This window comes from Mustela lutreola, chromosome 3, assembly GCF_030435805.1.
Source record: "Mustela lutreola isolate mMusLut2 chromosome 3, mMusLut2.pri, whole genome shotgun sequence".
Lineage (NCBI taxonomy): Eukaryota > Metazoa > Chordata > Mammalia > Carnivora > Mustelidae > Mustela > Mustela lutreola.
In genome coordinates, this window is record NC_081292.1 from 153,282,139 (window position 1) to 153,300,514 (window position 18,376).

General features: G+C 34.5%; 1 protein-coding gene across 8 annotated transcripts in view; it reads right to left on the reverse strand.

Annotated features, from left to right (window-relative positions):
- Positions 1-18,376, reverse strand: part of TANK (TRAF family member associated NFKB activator) — an 89,570-nt gene that overhangs the window by 25,364 nt on the left and 45,830 nt on the right. For 7 of the 8 annotated variants that reach the window (XM_059167191.1, XM_059167193.1, XM_059167189.1 and 4 more), the window contains 2 exons: positions 9,455-9,566; positions 8,054-8,172 (listed from right to left, as the gene is read on the reverse strand). In XM_059167191.1, coding sequence (XP_059023174.1) covers positions 8,054-8,172; positions 9,455-9,566 — 231 coding nt within the window. The remainder of the gene's footprint in view (positions 1-8,053; positions 8,173-9,454; positions 9,567-18,376) is intronic. The other variant, XM_059167187.1, reaches the window with a different exon arrangement.

Sequence of the window (18,376 nt, forward strand, 5' to 3'; positions counted from 1 at the left end):
TAACATAAATGAATTTATTTCAAGTTCCTTTCTTAGAAAAGGTACTCTGTTCAGGTGATGTAAGCCAAATTTGACTTCGCCACAGAAATCATTTGATAGTTACTACATATCTTGACTAATGGTCTGATTTCTAACTTTTAGTCAAATGATGAAAAACATATGACAATCTATTTTTTAAATAAACATGTAGATTTATTTTAAATCAGTTCAGTACATGATACAGACTGGTCTTGCAGTTTTTAATGGACTAAAATAGAAATTTCTAAATACAGCAGTGTCTGCCTGAGCAACAAATATATGTAAGGTAAAGCAGGTGTTGTTGTTTTTAAGTAGGCTCCACACGCAGGGTGGGACCCAACATGGTGGGTGAACTCAGGGTGACCCTGAGATCAAGACCTGAGCTGAGATCAACAGTCAGATGCTTATGCCCCAAAATAAGGTATTTCAACAGAACAGTATCTATATGAAGAAGAAAAATCTGAAAAGGTTTCTATATACCTTTTAGCTAAAAAAAAAAAGAAATCAAACAACCCAACCAAATTATTAATGGCTGCAGATATTAACCTGCTAAAGGTAGTGGGGAAAGGCTGTGAGTTCCATTTTAAGAGCTCTTCTTGCAAAACCTAACTGGTTTCATGTTATGGTTTTGTTGTTAGAGCGGTATTTAAAAATTATAGATGGGAGGCTTTATCAGCTGCATTTTCACAAAAATTGCTGTATGTACTGACATTAACATCTATCAAGGTATTCATAATCACAATGGTCTATTATAAAGCTTTTATAATGCATATAAAACCAGGTACTTGGACAATATATGGCCACTTGACAAATATAGTTTAAGAGACTTGCAATAGAAAAGAGAAACTATAGGTGGCCTAAATTCAGAGAGATCCTAAGTGGGCACTGCATCTGAAATCCGGTATATATAACAAATGAACAGTTCAAGGATGGGGATACTATCCAAGATGTAGACTTGTGAAGCTAGGATTTTATAAGTTACAGAAGTCCAGAGAGTAAAGCAGGGTTAAAGTTCATAACCTGCCTGCTGAAACTGTCATACACACAACTAGAGTAATACAGCAAATGTCTCTCACTGAAGTACCATCGATAGAATAAAGTAACAAAATGGTGGGAAGCATTCTGTCTTCTGTAGTCATGATTATGTCATTTTAAAAAGGTTATAGTAAATGAAATGCTCTTTCAAAATCCCAGTTTTAGCTAACTTAGTTAATTTATGTATATATGTATATACCTATGTATCTATGTATGTAATTTGGCACCCAAATGGGGCTTGAACTCATGACCCCCAAATCAAGGATCACATGCTCTACTGACTGAATCAGCCCGGCACCCCAGCTTTCAGTTTACATAATGTTCTTCAAAGCGGCCTGTAATAATTTTGATTCTTGCCTAGAAATTTTTTTTCCATTAAAATCTTGCAGAAAATCTACATATCTCCATAGATTACCAAAAATACGCATTTAAGAATATGTTTTCCTTTCTCTACTTGAACTAAATGTTGAGTCCCTGCAAGCCTATCTTCAGCTCACCAGGAATTTTTATTTTTAAATTAAGGTCCTACATGTTTTATCTGTACCATAAAATTATAATGTTTCATTTTATCATATAATTAAGACTTCTCATTGTCTTATAATGTTTGCTATTGCTTAACGTCTCCAAATCCTTGTTTCGCCAACTAGGTTATACAGTTCCTTAAAGGAGGTGGATCTTGTCTTACTCTTTTTTTGGCATTTCTGTCTGTGACTAGCAAGACTAGGCAAATAGGAGGAGTTCAAACACTTCTTGCCTAAATGACTGACAAGTGAATTTTTAGACATCATCTTTCTTCAAACATGACAGAGCCTCTGTATATACTAGAATTGCCAGGTACAGTGCATGTGATTTCCTTACTGTTAGCACTGATGGCAGCTCCACAGCTCCATCACTGTTTCACTCTTCTAGACCCACAAAATCTTTGGGCTCCTCAAAGCTACCATATCCACTGACCTAATCATAATGACAGGTAACATTAGAAATGTGCCAACTAACTGGCATCTTTCAGTAACAACTGCATTCTCTGTATTTTTATACTTTGGTTTCAAGCATGTAAGTCAGATGAAAAAAGACATGTATAAAGAATAAACTAGATATATATGCAGAAAATCAAAAGTAAAGCAAAAATCAGCTCTTTGGACACATAAACACATGAGCTCTATTTAAAATAGTTAGAAGTTCAAATAAACTCACACTATACTTTGTATCCTGGATCCTCAACTCTGAAATGACTTTACAACAATCAGTAATGCCATTTTTTTTTTTTTTTAAACTAAATCAAGACTTTAAGCCAGATGGCAGAGACAGTATCTTTGTTCTTCCAGTGGCTTGCAATGTCAGGTACACATGCAGTGCAGTAAATGAATGAGTGAAGAGAATTTACCACTATTAACGAATTCTTCTATGTATTCTATATTATTGCTCTCTACATATTTTCTTGCATCCAAATACTCTAATCCAGACTTTTGTGTAACTTCCACAAAAATAAAAAATAGGATCGAAAGATGAGAGCACACAATATTTGTTAAACCCTGGGCAGCTAGAACAGTATTTAGTTTGGCAACTTAAGTGCTTTCCAGAAGCAGAATTACAGAAATCTCTTATTTCCAAGATCTTAAAAGTGACCCAGTGTATTACAATCCTGGCTTTTAAAAAAAGTAAATTAAACAATACCAATTCATATTTACATTAAGACAGACAATTTGTTATTTAAATAACTGCTCTCATGACATGATACTATGTTTGACAATAGTGTTCTACAAATAACAGAGTAGTTTTGTGAAGAATAAGTATGTATATTTTTGTGTTATTTGATTTCCTACATATTCTCAAAAAATTTTAAAAATATTTTACTTATTTATTTGACAGACAGAGATCACAAGTAGGCAGAGAGGCAGGCAGAGAGAGGGGAGAAAGCAGGCTCCCTGCAGAGCAGAGCCCAACGCAGGGCTCGATCCAAGGACCCTGGGATCATGACCTGAGCTGAAGGCAGAGGCTTTAACACACTGAGCCACGCAGGTGCCCCCATATTTTCAATTTTTAAAATTGGCTACGAGAAAGGAGTAACAACAGGCAACAGTTTCTTGGTTCTTTAAAACACCGCTCAGCTATTCTCTGGAAAGTCTACATTCATGTTTAGAATTTTTGAAATTGTTCTTAAGAGGAGAAGCTATGGTATTTTTTTTCTTCTGAGATTAACAGTGATAGGATTCAGGAAGTTGAATTTACTATTAAATTCTGCCAAGGTCCTCTACTTTTTTTCACTAGTTTTTATCATATGAATTAAATATTACACCCCACACCCGTGCTCTTTGGTACCCTCTTCCGTATACCACAATCTACAATCCCATGATACTTTTAAAATACATCTACAAAATCTCTGGTACTCTTCCTTTCAAGAAGAGGAGCTTATTTCCTTGCCTCTGGAGCATCTCTTAGCTTATTTCTACTGAGCAGAATAAAGTGAAGGAAAGGTAGGTGATTATTAGAGACTAAATCATAGAAAGCACTGAGGTTTCCTTCTTGCACTCTTGGATCTCTTACTTTTTTACTTTGAAGAAGTTATTGGCCAGGTTGTGAGGAAAGATCCACAGGGAGAAGTCTCCTGCCAACAGTCATGTCAGTGAGCCATCTTGGAAGTGGGTCCTTCAACGACACCAACCCTTTAGATGACTGAACCCCTTGCCCATGTCCTGACTTTAATCACATGAGATCTTGAACTAGAACCATCTAGCTAAGTGACTCTCAAATTTCTGACCCACAGGCCGTTGAGATAATAATATTTGTTGTTTTAAGCTGGTTAAGTTTGGGGGTAAAATTTGGGGTTCTTTATTGTATGATGGATGATGCAATGACCCTTCACCAAAATAATGTCTCATCAATAAAGACCGTGCAAACTATGGTGGCATACAAGAAGTGCAACTCAGGGGAACCTGGGTGGCTCAGTTGGATAAGTGTTCAACTCCTGGTGCTGCTTAGGGTTGTGATCTCAGGATGTAGGACTAAGCCCAGTGTCAGGCTCTGCACTGGGCATGGAGCCTGCTTGGGGTTCTCTCTCGCCCTCTGCTCCCCTCCCCCAACCCCGCCAAAAAAAAAAAAAAAAAAAGAAGAAGTGAAATCAGGTTTTCGTTAAATGTTCTCCTAACGCTCTGAACATATAAACAGAGTACTAAGGGTCATTCAATTATACAGGCTCTGCTGTCTTGACTTTTTTTTCTTTTTTTAAAGATTTATTTTTAGAAAGAGCACCCATGTGTATGTGCATGGCTGGGCACTGGTGGGGTGGAGAGATGATTTCAAGCAGACTCCCCGCTGAGGATGGAGCACTATGCAGAGCTTAATCTCACAAACCTGAGATCATGACCTGAGCCAAAATCAAGAGCCCGACGCCTAACTGACTGAACCACCCAGGCACCCCTTGACTTCTTTATGTCCTTTGAGAAGTCAAAGGACCCTTGCATGCTCTGTGTAGGAACACCATGAACAGAGGTTAAACTATAAATTTCATGTTTCCCAAATAAAATTTTCTAAAAGAGCTTCTTTCTCCTCAATATACCCGTTTCCTCCATTCTTTGTCTCATTTGCCAAGGCACTCAAAATTGGTATTCACCATAATGTCAAAGGGTCTTTCCCCTGTGAAATATCCTAACCAAATCCTGAACAAAATATATAGTTTAAAGAAAACAAATCCTCAAACCACTCACAAAACTGAAGGAAATGACTGTGGGTGATTAGTAACTTTGTGTTATTGGTTCAAAGCCTATCTATTAACTTAGTAATTCATTACAGAGGCTAGGCCTCTGTAATTCCTCTGATTGGGAATGTGATTTCTGGAAATCATTTAGTTTCTAAGAAGACCAATACTATAAAAGTATACTGAAAATAGAAAAAAAATGAACTATACCTTTATCTTAGCCATTTCTGCATCATGTCTTGCAGTTTTGTTTTTTTTTAATATTTTGTTTAATTATGAGAAAGAGAGAGAGAGAGCACAGGCAGGCAGAATGGCAGGCAGTGGTAGAGGGAGAAGTAGGCTCCCTGCCAAGCAAGGAGCCTGATGTGGGGCTCGATCCCAGCACGCTGGGATCATGACCTGGGCCGAAGGCAGCCACTTACTGACTGAGCCACCCAGGCATCCCAGTCTTGCAGTCTTTATATGGAGAGAAATACTTTTATAAAATCACAACTGATAACCAATATATTTCCTCATTTTGGAAAAACCCTGATGTATCCCAAATTGAAGTTCTTTAGGAACGGATTTCCCTTGTATTAACTAAAATTAATTATAACTCAGTATGTATAGATCAATATATATGCCAGTTGAGAAGATTTTAATTTCAATTACCTAATTAGGCAGTATTTTTCTAAATGAAGCATAACTTTACAATATACAGCCAGCTCTCAAATATTCAATAAATCCAATTTATTCATTCTTTTAGAATATATTTACTCTTCTTTTTAATTTGTTATATATTTAGTGCTCATGAGCAGTTTGGCTCCGGATATATAAAGATTAAGAAAGCTGAAACACAAGACAGTTAATTTTTATTTTTATTAAATGGTTACAGTATAAGAAGACTGAGTTGATGAGTTATTCAAAGTATTAAATATGTGGCTGTCAGATAAATGTTTCTCTCACTAGTAAAGATCATTATGAGAACTCACTGAACTTAGATTTATTTCTTACTTGGAACATTTTTTCCCTCTATTGTCTGTCTACAAATTAAAGTTACAATTGATGCAACATTATTTCTTTAGAAATAAGTCATGTCCGACATAATTTCTGTTACTTATATTTAACGTTAACTCAGGTGTCTAGAAATATATTTTACAAACAAAAGATATCTTATAAAAATAAAGCAAATGTATTTTAAAAAAGAATTCTGTTGAAGTCAATGCTTACTGACTGAAAAATAAACTCTAAAGCTTTCATAAGCAATGACAAATTAACCAAATAGAAAATAAATGAAATTATTAACATATCTAAGAGCCTTTTACATCATCCCATTTGTTCTAAGCAAGACTAATCTTTTCAAAAATACCTTCTCTATATTTTGAACTAGAGATGCTAGATAATAATCTTCAAAGAAATATTATAATTGGAATATAGGAATTTTGAATGAAGATTAATGGTAAATGGTAAATAATAGTTAGAAGTCCCTGAAACAGGGAAGTAGAATGACAGTTTACTTAAGCACTAAATTTGTAAGTTGCCATTGTACAGTAGTTCAATTATTTTGTAATATACTATAATAGACCCAATCATAAAATTGCATTTCAGAAGTCAGAAGTCACTGTTTCTGAATCTTATTTTTGCAAAATAAACCTAAACATATTCCAGTGCCAGGGTTTCTTGTGTTTATCAGCATTTTCAGATAAATGGAAACTGCAAAGGGGAGGGGGAGAGATGAATGATCCAAATAAAAAAAAAAAGAATGATTTAAAAAAAAAAAATAGAAACAGGAGATACTTTAGAGAACTTCCCATTCTAAAATTTTTATACAGAGAAATGTATCTAGATATATTTGATGTTAAATGAAAACAAGTTAAGATAGTCTTAGTTATGGGCCTGGTAATTGAATAATCTTGGCACGCAAAACTAAAATCTTCTACCTTACCTAGAAGAAATGAAATAAACAGAGCATTCTTGACTTACTTGGTCTTGCAGATGTTAAGAATCCTCATTTACTGGGAGATCTTATTTTATTCAAAAGTGGTTTCATGCTACTAAAACCTAACTCATTAAAAAAATTCCTTTTTAAACATAACATTTCAATGATTCATAAAAAGAGGGAGAAAAATGCATCTGTATGTCTACTACCTTGATTTAACAAGTGTTAACATTTTGCTTCAGCTCTTTCCTCAAAAAAAAAAAGAAAAGAAAAAAAAAGTTGTAGATAAAACTGAAGCCCACTTTATTCCCTTCCAGAATCACACTCTTCTTTCTCCAATTGTAGAGGTGATCATTTTTCTAAAAAAGTGGTGTAACTTTCCTTTCCATGTTTCTACACTTCGACTACATACTTAAGTTTTTATAAATAATGTCATTTTGTATTTCAAAAAATTTACATAAATTATTCCCATTTTATCATTTTATAATTTCTACTTTTTATTCAGCACTGTTTCTGAAATCTAGGCATACTAATATATATTTAGTTAATTTTAATTTTTCTAAAGTGTTTCTCATAGAGGTGTTATTCTGCTACTGATGGATGTTTAAGCTGTGTTTCTAAGTAATGTAGCTTGAACATCTTCTATATATCTCCTTGCAGATATAGAATGTTCCTTTTATACTGTTTCTTTTTGCTTAAACTGGTTAGGTGGATATTTTAAAAAAATTAAGCATAAGCAATTGAAGAAAAAAACCAGAGTGTTGTTTCTAACTCAGAATCATCTATGCCTTACTATCTACCTTTAGTTAAATGCCTATGATACAGAAAAGAAAATACCAGGAAACATGAAACAAACCTAAGCCTTTATTTTACTTGGAAATAGTGCTTCTATTTAGAAACATTGTAAGTCATTTGTTTGTGTATAAACAGAATTTCTGTTTAAATTCCGATTGTGGGGGTGCCTGGGTGGCTCAGTGGGTTAAGCTGCTGCCTTCGGCTCAGGTCATGATCTCCAGGTCCTGGGATCGAGCCCTGCATCGGGCTCTCTGCTCAGCAGGGAGTCTGCTTCCCTCTCTCTCTCTGTCTGCCTTTCTGCCTGCTTGTGATCTCTCTGTCAAATAAATAAAATCTTAAAAAATAAATAAATAAAAATAAATTCTAATTGTGGATCTACCTCAGGAAAATAAAACAAGATGCATTATGTATTGGCATCTGAATGTTGCTTTTTGCAGAAGTAATGTTAGGATTGGAAAGGTCTTGTCCACCTTCTCCCCTGTTTCTGCCCACCCAAATTTGACAGAATACTGACTGAATAATTCAGGAAATCTGTGGAACCTGATTTCTCATTTCTTATTTCCTTTAGGGAATAAACCAGCAATGCAGTCTACCTTTAATTCTTTTTCTCTTGGTATTCCTGATTTTACTTTATCATGTGGCTGCTCAAGAGTCAAATTATTCTTCCTTGCTTCACTGTCTTCAAGCAGGGGAACATTGCCAAAACTGTTATCTGCAAGACAAAAACCTCTTGGATATAAGTAGAGAACCCCTGTCTTTGGTAGCACCTGGAAAAATAAAAACAAACCAAAAACCCTAATTTTAAAGAGATTTTAAACTATGAGCTTCAAAAATCTTTAGAAAATTAATTTGACAATTTAAATATTCCCATTTAGATTTTTTTCATTCCCACTAAATACACAGAACTCCCACTCCCAAAATAAGCAGTGTTAAAAAATACCGAGAATTTAGTTTTCTAAATCTTTCTAAGTCTTTGCAACTTAGTATCAACAATAGCAATTAAACTTTTAATAAGCCATATTTCCAGGTATGTATCCCTTGTTTAAGATAATTATTTGCATAACTACCTCATACTTACTCTAGGAAAATTAGAATGGGCAGACATGGCAAAAATAAATAAATAAAAGCTGCCCACCACTTTTATGACCTGTGAATTATTCCTATTAACATTTTGGTCTGTATTTTATCCCAGTTTTCCTTTTTCTATACATATAAATTCAAATAAGAATTTTTTGCACACATAAAATTATATATATTTTTTATCCTGCTTTGTTCATTCTTCTATACATTATGAATATGCCTTATGTTAGTAAGTTAACATCTATTATCATCACTTTTTCATGGCTACATAGCTGTTCGTTATGTGACTAATTTAATTGTTGACCACTTCTTTATTTATACTTTTCCATTATTAGAAATTTTATTGTTATAAGCATCCTTATATGTCTTTGAGTTCTTGAACAAGTATTTTCTATGACATATTTTTAGGACTTGAATTTTTCATTTAAAAGGCACAATCAGGGCTTCTGGGTAGCTTAGTCATTAAGTGTCTGCCTTTGGCTCAGGTCATGATCCCAGGGTCTGAGATCAAGCCCCATGTTGGGCTCTCTGCTCCATGGGAAGCCTGCTTCTCCCTCTCCCACTCCCCCTGCTTGTGTTCCTGTGCTCTCTCTCTCTGTCAAATAAATAAATTAAAAAAACAAAAAAACAAAAAAACTTAAAAAAAAGGGTACAGATATCTAAGAAAGTTTTCCTATTTACTGGTCTTCTAGGAGGTTTCATCAACTTAAAGTTCTATAATATATTATAGGTGAATGTTCATTTCCCCATAACCTGCAAGTATCCATTTCTTAAATAAAAATATGTAACTGCACCAAAGTTATTAAAATATCAGAATTACTGAGAAACAATGGAGAAATAAAAAAGAAAAACTTGATTTCCACTTTTCTTTTCAAGAGGTTCAAAAAATACATAAAAAATTAATATGAACATACCTTGACTGGAATTCACAAGAAATAACTGTGATTTTAGCTTGTCAATAATAGTTTGTTGAAGTGACAGCTGTTCCTGTTGCTCACGTATTCTCTGCTCATAGTTCTCAGTCTGCTGACATAAAAACCAGTTAGCCTGATATTTACTGACAGATATGTATGTACATACATTTACTGTCCATTAATAATTAATTACATATAGATATGAGTTGCCCTACTGCCATTCCCAGGTATTGAGCACATTATCTGTGAACTAAAAACTGGTTCCAACAGTGTATTAATAGTCATTATAAACATCACTAATTAAAAACCCTTAAAACACTGTAAAATTTAAAAAATCATCTTAATTAAAGAAATTTCAGTTAATAGTTCAATGTATGGTTTCTTGGTTCTTCGTTTACGATAAAAATTGTAATTTAGAATTCAGTCCTTGATGACAACAACAAAAAAGCATAAATGACAAAATGAATGCTATATTATTCTATAAAAATACCTATTAACTTAAAAAATGTTAAGGTTTCATTGCTTTTAAATAAACAGTTTTGAATTTGTATGTAGAGTTTAAAACCACAAAGGAAGTAGCATAACTGAGACCCTATGAAAATCAAAGGAGTAAGTACAAATTATGAAATTATATTGATCAGAAACTTCTTTTCTCAGATTAAGTTTTATGAAGTCAAGAGAATATGTGGTTAATCCTTATTGGATATCTTAAAATCATAGTTTCCCTTATATTTTTAACCCTTTTGTCTTGCTGTATTATTGCAGTGGTTGTGAGAATTAAGCAATGAAAGAAGATAGCAGTTTGCATTGGAGAATAACAGACGTTAACAAACCTTTGAGCAAATATTAAAATGTTGTATTACAATTACCAAATTAGTACAAAGTCTTAAAAATATATTACCAACCAATAATAGAGAATTCTTTATCAATTTTTATCATTTGTGCAACAATGACTAAACTGTAAATTCCCTGGATGTAAAATAGGGTCCTAACAATCTCAGAATGTTCTTTAGTAGATACTAAATACTTGATTTTGAGGGGCACCTGAGTGGCTCAGTTGGCTAGGTATCTGCCTTTAGCACAGGTCATGATCCCAGCGTCCTGGGATGGAGGCCTGCATTGGGCTCCCTGCTCAGCTCAGCAGGGAGCCTATTTCTCCATCTCCCTCTGGGGCTCTCCCTGCTTGTGCTCTCTCACTCTCTTAAATAAATAAATAAAATCTTAAAAAAATATTTGATTTTGAATTCAATTTTTATCAAAGTTCAAAATTAGTGAAATTATTATTTTCAGAGACCAATAAGCTTAAAAGTTCTTTATAAATTACACAGCTGTTCCTAGTTTCCCAAAATAAATTAGCTTACGAAATTAAAGCAAAATACCACATTTTCCCAAATAAAGGGTGAAATATTATAGTTATACACTTCAAACAAGAATAACTGACAGAGCTGCTAAGTAACTCAAGTGGTTTGTTTCTTTGCATGTTTCCCGAGAGTAGTGTTATATAACTTGATACCCCCCACAGAACTCTGCAAAGTAACTTATACATAGTAAGTACATCCTTGTACTATGTATATAGTACATGCTTGATGGAAAAAAAGAAGGAAATAAAGAATCCAAGTTAGAAAGAAAAAGAAGTCTAATTTTATTTTTATAAATAGAAGAATGTATGTTGTGTGTCCATCTGGGCCATATGACCTGTGATTATGAGTCTCAGAACAAAACCTTAAATACCAGGGCCATGCCTCTTACAACAAGACATCTTATTCCTATATAACTTTATAATCAAAACCCTAGAGTGAGCAGGTTGACTGAAAGGATTTAAAGGTCTATAGCAAATTCTGTAATAGCTTAAATTTACCTGGGCTACACAGAACCACCAGGCTGAGGAATCAGCAAACATGCTGATATTACTTCTTCAGAATCTACTTCTGCGTATTTACAACTTTCTTCAAAGAACTCAAAGTTCTTCATAAACACTGACCAATAATTGCCCATTCTTTAACTACATTTCGATAGGTAAAAATATTTTACCATCCAAACACTAAGTAACCAGTACAGAAAACTTAGCAATCACAGGCCCAGAATAAGTGCGTAAGTTACTCAAACCTCAGCTCATTCTCCTTCTACTATGTGTTTTTTTCCCCCACCTTCATGGAAAACCAAAGGACTTGTATTTTCTTTTGGAACCAACTCAAAAGGCTCTACCAGGTAATATTCATCTTTTAGTCTCTGGCTTAGAAACATATTTTAGCACACCTACCTACATATAAAATAGTGTAGTAAATGAGTAACGCTGAAAATGTATTCATTGCCTGAGAAAAAAGTTGAAGTTTTGAACTATGTCTTAAACTACTTAATAAAGTACTTTATAAACTCCAGCAAACTTGTAATAACTTAAACACTGATATTCTGGAAGTTCAGTGGGGGGGAAAGAATAGCAATGGTCTTTGTTTTCTAACTGCTTTTTACACATACTTACATTATAGCAATTATAGTATTCTAGTCTAATTATATTTCTGATTTTGCTTTAGACTATGACCTCTTCAAGGGTAGAGGCTATTTTCTTCTGGTACCTCTAGAATACAGCACAGTGGCTGGCAAATGAGATGCTCAGTAAATACTAGTGGAATAAATAGACAATAAGTTGTTAATTAAGTTGTTAAGTATCAGAGAAATAGACATGACTTCAGAAGTTACCTGAAAGAATGGAGAAAAAGCTTTGCTTATATTTTATAAAGGAAACAGGAGAAATGGAGACAGGTCAGTAGGTGAATAAGACAAAAGGAAATTAAGTTTGAAAAATGGGCACAAAAGACAGGCAATATCGAAAGTTTTTTGATTTTTTGGTTTTCTTTTTGGAAAAAAGGGAAGCTTACATCATTAGCAAAAAAGTACCAATTCAAGAAAAGAAAATACATATTTAGAAAATAGTATAAAGATTTTGACCACAAGGTTATGAGGGAAAGTTCAAAAGAAGATATTGTATCAAACTGGGAAAGAGCAGAAATAAATTTGTTTTATATATGTGTATATATATATAGACATTTGTTATATATATATAAACTGAAACAGTAAGGTTTTTTCTTTTTATTAAATGCTTTTGTTCACTGAACAGATCTGAATAAACTTACAACTTGAAAGGTCCTTTTTAAAGGTCAGATAATCGTATTGTCACAGTATTTTTAAAAAAACAATACACTTACCAACCAAGTAGATTGCAGCCCTATCAAAGACCTCACAAAACAGAAAAATCACTAACAACCACATTGAAAATGTACAACAGCAATGTCTTGTCAACACTTCTGTACAGAGCACAGACATGACAGCTAAAACAGACAGAAGAGAAGATGCTTTTGACAGCCAGTGTGTGTGAATGATTCTTTGAGTCAGATGGCAGCAACAAGTTACCAACTAGGAGATCTGCATGACAACTAACCATCCATCTGTATCAAACACCATATGGCCAAGATGACTCTGGCTTCTGTGTATTTGACATGCCTTCCAATTCCAAAGACTAGCAAAACAAGTGGTCTACCAGCATCTAAAGAGGTAAACAGGTACTTAGGTACTTGTGCCATAATGTACTCTGCAGTCTTTCTTAGTGTTCAAAAGCAAAACTTAAAACAATGCTGATCAATACAGTAGTCATTTTTTATTTATTAAAAATGGTTGTCCATACATGTCCTTCCCTGGTCATAAACAAAATAAAGCTTATCTTTAGAACTGTCCCTTTATCCAGGGAAAATTTCAATTCATCTTCAAAACTAAGGCAGCATATTCTCTATAATTTTGGATATACAGCTGCTCAAGTTTTCATGGGTTTCATAAATATTAAAAGAGTTCTATAAATTGAATTTTTTTTTCCTACTGCTGACACTGAAAACTGTCATTTTTTTGTATTTCTCAAAGCACTTATTTCCTAGATGGAGGAACAAAAGTTCAAGTGCCCCTCATCATCAATGATACTTACAAAAGGTCAAACATCATCTCTTTTCATCCTCAAGAACTAATCTCAATATTCTCAAAAATACCATTGTTTTCCTATTTTCTTCTGGTATAAAGACAACAGGAATTAAACAAATTGAATTGGTTAAAAAAAGAATCTTAATTTAAAACCTTTCAGACTGTTCCAAGATTAACAAAGAGAACAAAAGCTTTATAGAAGGCTATCATAAATGCTCTCAACAAGGAAACTCCACAGTTCATGAGATAGACAATTAAACAACGACTGTCCCAATATGCAACACTTCAATCACAAACTACCTTATCTTGAAACTCTGGGTAAACTAAATATCGACTTCAATTTTAAGTCAAAAAAAAAAAGAGAGAGAGAGAGATTGTATAGGATTAACAACTCAGAGATCCTGGTTTACACAGCTTATTCTTCAACCATTCTCTGCTATAGTTTCTTATAACCTAGTTATATTCCCCCCCACTCCAGGGTCCCCAGTCCCATAAAAAATTACCTAGACTGCAATTTGACAGATCAGATAATCAATATGATTATCTACTATTTAATGACAGTGCTGCCACCAATTTCTCAGCATGTCAAATGATAAAGAATGAAAAACTATTTTTATTTTATGATCTTGTGTTCTGGTTCTGATTAATTTACTTAGTTTCTCTGAGCTTTGGCTTCTTTTTTTCTGAAATGAAAATGGTATTTGCCTGAAGAACCGAAGAAAATGTTGTGTATAAATTATCTGGAACATAGTAAGCTTTTTGCAAATGTTAGTTCCTTTCCTTTAATAATGAGCAAGATATTTATATAATATCTGTTAGCATAATATGCAGTGTATGCATCCATTAACTAAAGCTTTGATTACCACTGAACATGGATAATATGTCATATTATATTATATACATTATATTATATATATATAATATTATAACCTCCCCATGCTCTAAGCCAGTTTTCTCAGTCTTTCTTCTAGTTCACTGTAACCTAGGACTCTGAAGTTTTTTTCTGAGAAAGAATTGTGGTACCTCCATTGAATCAAAAACATTTTGTCAAGCAAAAAAACCAAGAACCCCAGCTGTCCCCGGTTGTTCAAAGTTTACAAAGAGAAAAAAAATAGTAAAAAATGATTAAGGAACAATTAACGGCTGTTAACTACAAAAGCAGCACATTTGTTGAGAAAATACGAAACAACAACAAAATGTCTACCATCACGTCCACAACAAAACCCCACACATGTACAAGGTAAAAGTGAGTCTCTTCCTTAACTGTGACTTCCATTCCTTCTCAGAGTTAATTACTGACATTTTGGTATGTACCCTCTCAGAACTTCTGTGCACATATATATGTATCTTACTTTTCAAAAACTGAACTATTTCGTAACCAAAATTTTCAACAATACATTATCATCATATGGTCATTTCACTGAACATTTACTATGTACCAAAATTAGAGTGTTCTATTTTATTTTAGTTCTTTAAATCTGAGTAGATTATCTCCCACATTTCATAGGTGAGAAAAGAAACATAAAGAGGTACAAAGTAACTTGACCAATGTTTCTCAGTAGGCAGTGGAGCTGGGATTTGAATTTAGATTTGCCTGACCACCAAAGTCCATGTCCCTAAATAACCACTATGGCATATGGTGTAAGTATATCCAGTTCTACCAAGATTCTCTTTTTGCTAAATACTTTTTTCTTCATCTCATCTGAAGTGGCAGGTTATATACCAGACTACCAACTTTCTCCTTCTAACCCAGACCTCTTCTCTGAGGTTTCTAGGTCTCTCTTCTAGATCTATGTGGCCAAGTGTTGTTGGGAAAGCATTTCAACTTTTACATATTCGGAACTGATAATCTCCTCTCCCCAACTTCTCTTTCTCCCTGCCACCCTAGTTCCCTGCAAAATCAAGTCCTTCGCACTTCCTTCTCTGTATATGGCGCCATTATTTATCTACCCACATATCTACTATCTATCAAGAAAGCTGGAACAATCCTTCACATCTACTTGTTCTATAGTCAATCCATTACCAAGTATCAATTTTAATCTTATATCTCTCTCAAATCTACCCACTTTTTTTAATCTCCAATGTCGCTATCACCATGCAAGAATTAATTTGCTTTAATTAACTACTTCAATAACCTCACACTACATGCCTTAAATGTATCAACCAATCCATTCTCTGGACTGTAGCCATTGTGTTTTGCAAAATGCATAGGTAATCATAACACCCATTCAGTCCTCCCATCCTTCCCCCATAAATATCTTTAACCGTTTTCTACTGCTTTCAAAATACAGAACCAAAAATCCTTAATATAGCCTCTAAAAACCCTACACAGTCTTGCCTAATTCTTCTCATTACACATTTCCCTTATACTTTAAATTCTTCTAGGCCAATGGGTCTTTATAACACACGTCCTTATACCTGCAAAGGACCCCAACCCTGCCCTTTCAAAAATCAGTTCATAAAGACTATCTTCTCTGACTTCCTAGATTAGGTCAAGTCCCTAACAGATGTTCTAATAGCAGTTCACTTTTCTTCCTAATACTTATCAGAGTTTGATAATTTACATTTATGAGATTTCTTGACTAGTCTCGGTTTTACTAGATATACCACCATTCCATGAAGCAGGGAGCATGTACGCTTATCATTATGGACTCAGTATTTAGAACAGTCCCTGATACAATACACTGAGTAGCTGCTCAGAATATCTTTGAATGAACATCGTAATTTAAACATTCCCTATTATTAAAGGATCTTCTTGAATTTGTATCTTAGCATACCTGCCTAAAAGTTTTGACAGGCATATTTCGGGAACAAAGGACACAAATATTTTAAATTTTGATAGGAAGAAAATAAGTCTATGGCAAAGTACTGACGATGTACAATAGAAAAAATAAAACTTCAGTCAGAAATGGCCAGAAGCATCTTTATTCTGATACCAGTAGCTTCTGTAGAAAAAAACAAGCTCCATTCCCATGGACACTTTATACAGAAATTTTGGGGACCAAAGAAAGGAAAAAAGAAGAGTGGTAAACAATGAAGCCACTCACATCTTAAGTGAAAGTAAAGGCATTATTAAATAAAATAGAACCTATAATAAAGGAATTTTATGCCTTCATACAATCCTAGAAAACATGTTCTACAAGCTTTTAGAGGTAACATAACCCTGCCACTTTACATTTCAGATGGGTCAAGACTATGGATAAAGCAATCTGACAAAACAATCCTTAATGGCTTAACATTTGTTGTCACACAAATGTTTAGATCTGGGACACCTGGGTGGCTCAGTTGGTTAAGCAACTACCTTTGGCTCAGGCCATGATCGCAGGGTCCTGGGATTGAGCCCTGCATTAGGCTCTCTGCTGAGCGGGAGAGTCTACTTCTTCCCTCCCCTCTGCTCCTTACCCCAGCTTATGCTCTGTATCAAATAAATAAATAAAATCTTTATCTGTAATTTATGACAAAAAATACATGGTGAAATTTAGTCTTATTCGAGGATTTCATCTTAGACTCATTGGTTAGTCAGTAAGGCTCTTGGTAAATGAGATGGCTCTAAATATTCTGTATCATTCACTTTTCTCAGCAGTACAAAAAAAGGGAATTTTCTTTGTAAGCACCTGAACTATCTTATAATTAAGAGATTTCTACCTCTGTATACAAGACATTGCTGAATTTTCACTTTTAAATAAGAACTGGCAAGAAGAGACAAGTATGTTATATTCCACATTTCCTTCTAAAATTTTTTTTCAAAAAATATTTTATTTTGGGGCGCCTGGGTGGCTCAGTGGGTTAAAGCCTCTGCCTTCGGCTCAGGTCATGATCCCAGGGTGCTGGGATTGAGCCCTGCATCAGGCTCTCTGCTCAGCAAGGAGCCTGCTTCCTCCTCTCTCTCTGCCTGCTTCTCTGTGATCTCCGTCTGTCAAATAAATAAATAAAATCTTAAAAAAAAAAAAAAGATTTTATTTTGAGAAAAAGAAAGTGCATAAGTGGAGGGAGGAACAGAGGAGGGAGAGAGAGAATCGCCAGCAGACTCCATACTGAGTGCAGAGCCTAATGCAGGGCTTGATTCCAGGACCCTGAGATCATGACCTGAGCAAAATCAAGAGTCAACTGCTTAACCAACTAAGCCACCCAGGTATCCCTGTTGGCACCCCATTTTCTTTTTACATAATGCAAAGATCTTGGGAAAAGCAGGAGATCAGCTGTAGGAAGTTTTCTGAAAATTCATTTATAAATATGGTAATCTGATTTTAAATGGCAACCAGTTTTAAAATTTCAAAATGTTTTATTTATTTTATTACTGATCTTTCTCATAAAAAGATGGCCAAAGAATCAAGAAAGGATACTTAACTCTTTATTAAATGTATTTGGTTTTTTCCATAGAACAGTGGCAGAAATAGATGAAAAGCAACCTGGTATAAGTAAGAAAGCTGATTAAATATTTTAAGCCCACATTATGGACTCCTGTGATATTTGATATTCTCCAGCAACTTTAGCCTAGTCAGTCAAAAGATGTGGCAAAGATTGTTAATTATTCCTCCATATACATTTTTGTTTTTTCTTGGAACACAAGCAGGGGGAATGGGACAGGGAGAAGCAGGCTTCCTGCTGAGCAGGGAGCCCCCCAATGGGGGTTGAATCTCAGAACCCTGGGATCATGACCTGAGCCAAAGGCAAATGCTCAATGACTGAGCCACCTAGGTGCCCTATTTTTGTTTTTTCTTTCAGTAATATAGACTTTTACCTGGACACATGGTCATCCAGTTGAGAATATATTTACAGCCATATGACCATATGTCTAAGTTCTGTTCACAGGATGTGAACAGAAGTGACCTATACAAATTTTGAACTGCATATTTAAAAGAAAGCTATCTGCTCTTCCATGCTTCTCTCTGTTCTCACTGGCAGGGAAATGTTAACAAAGTAGAATGGCCACTGCAATCCCAGAGAGGGAAACCACAG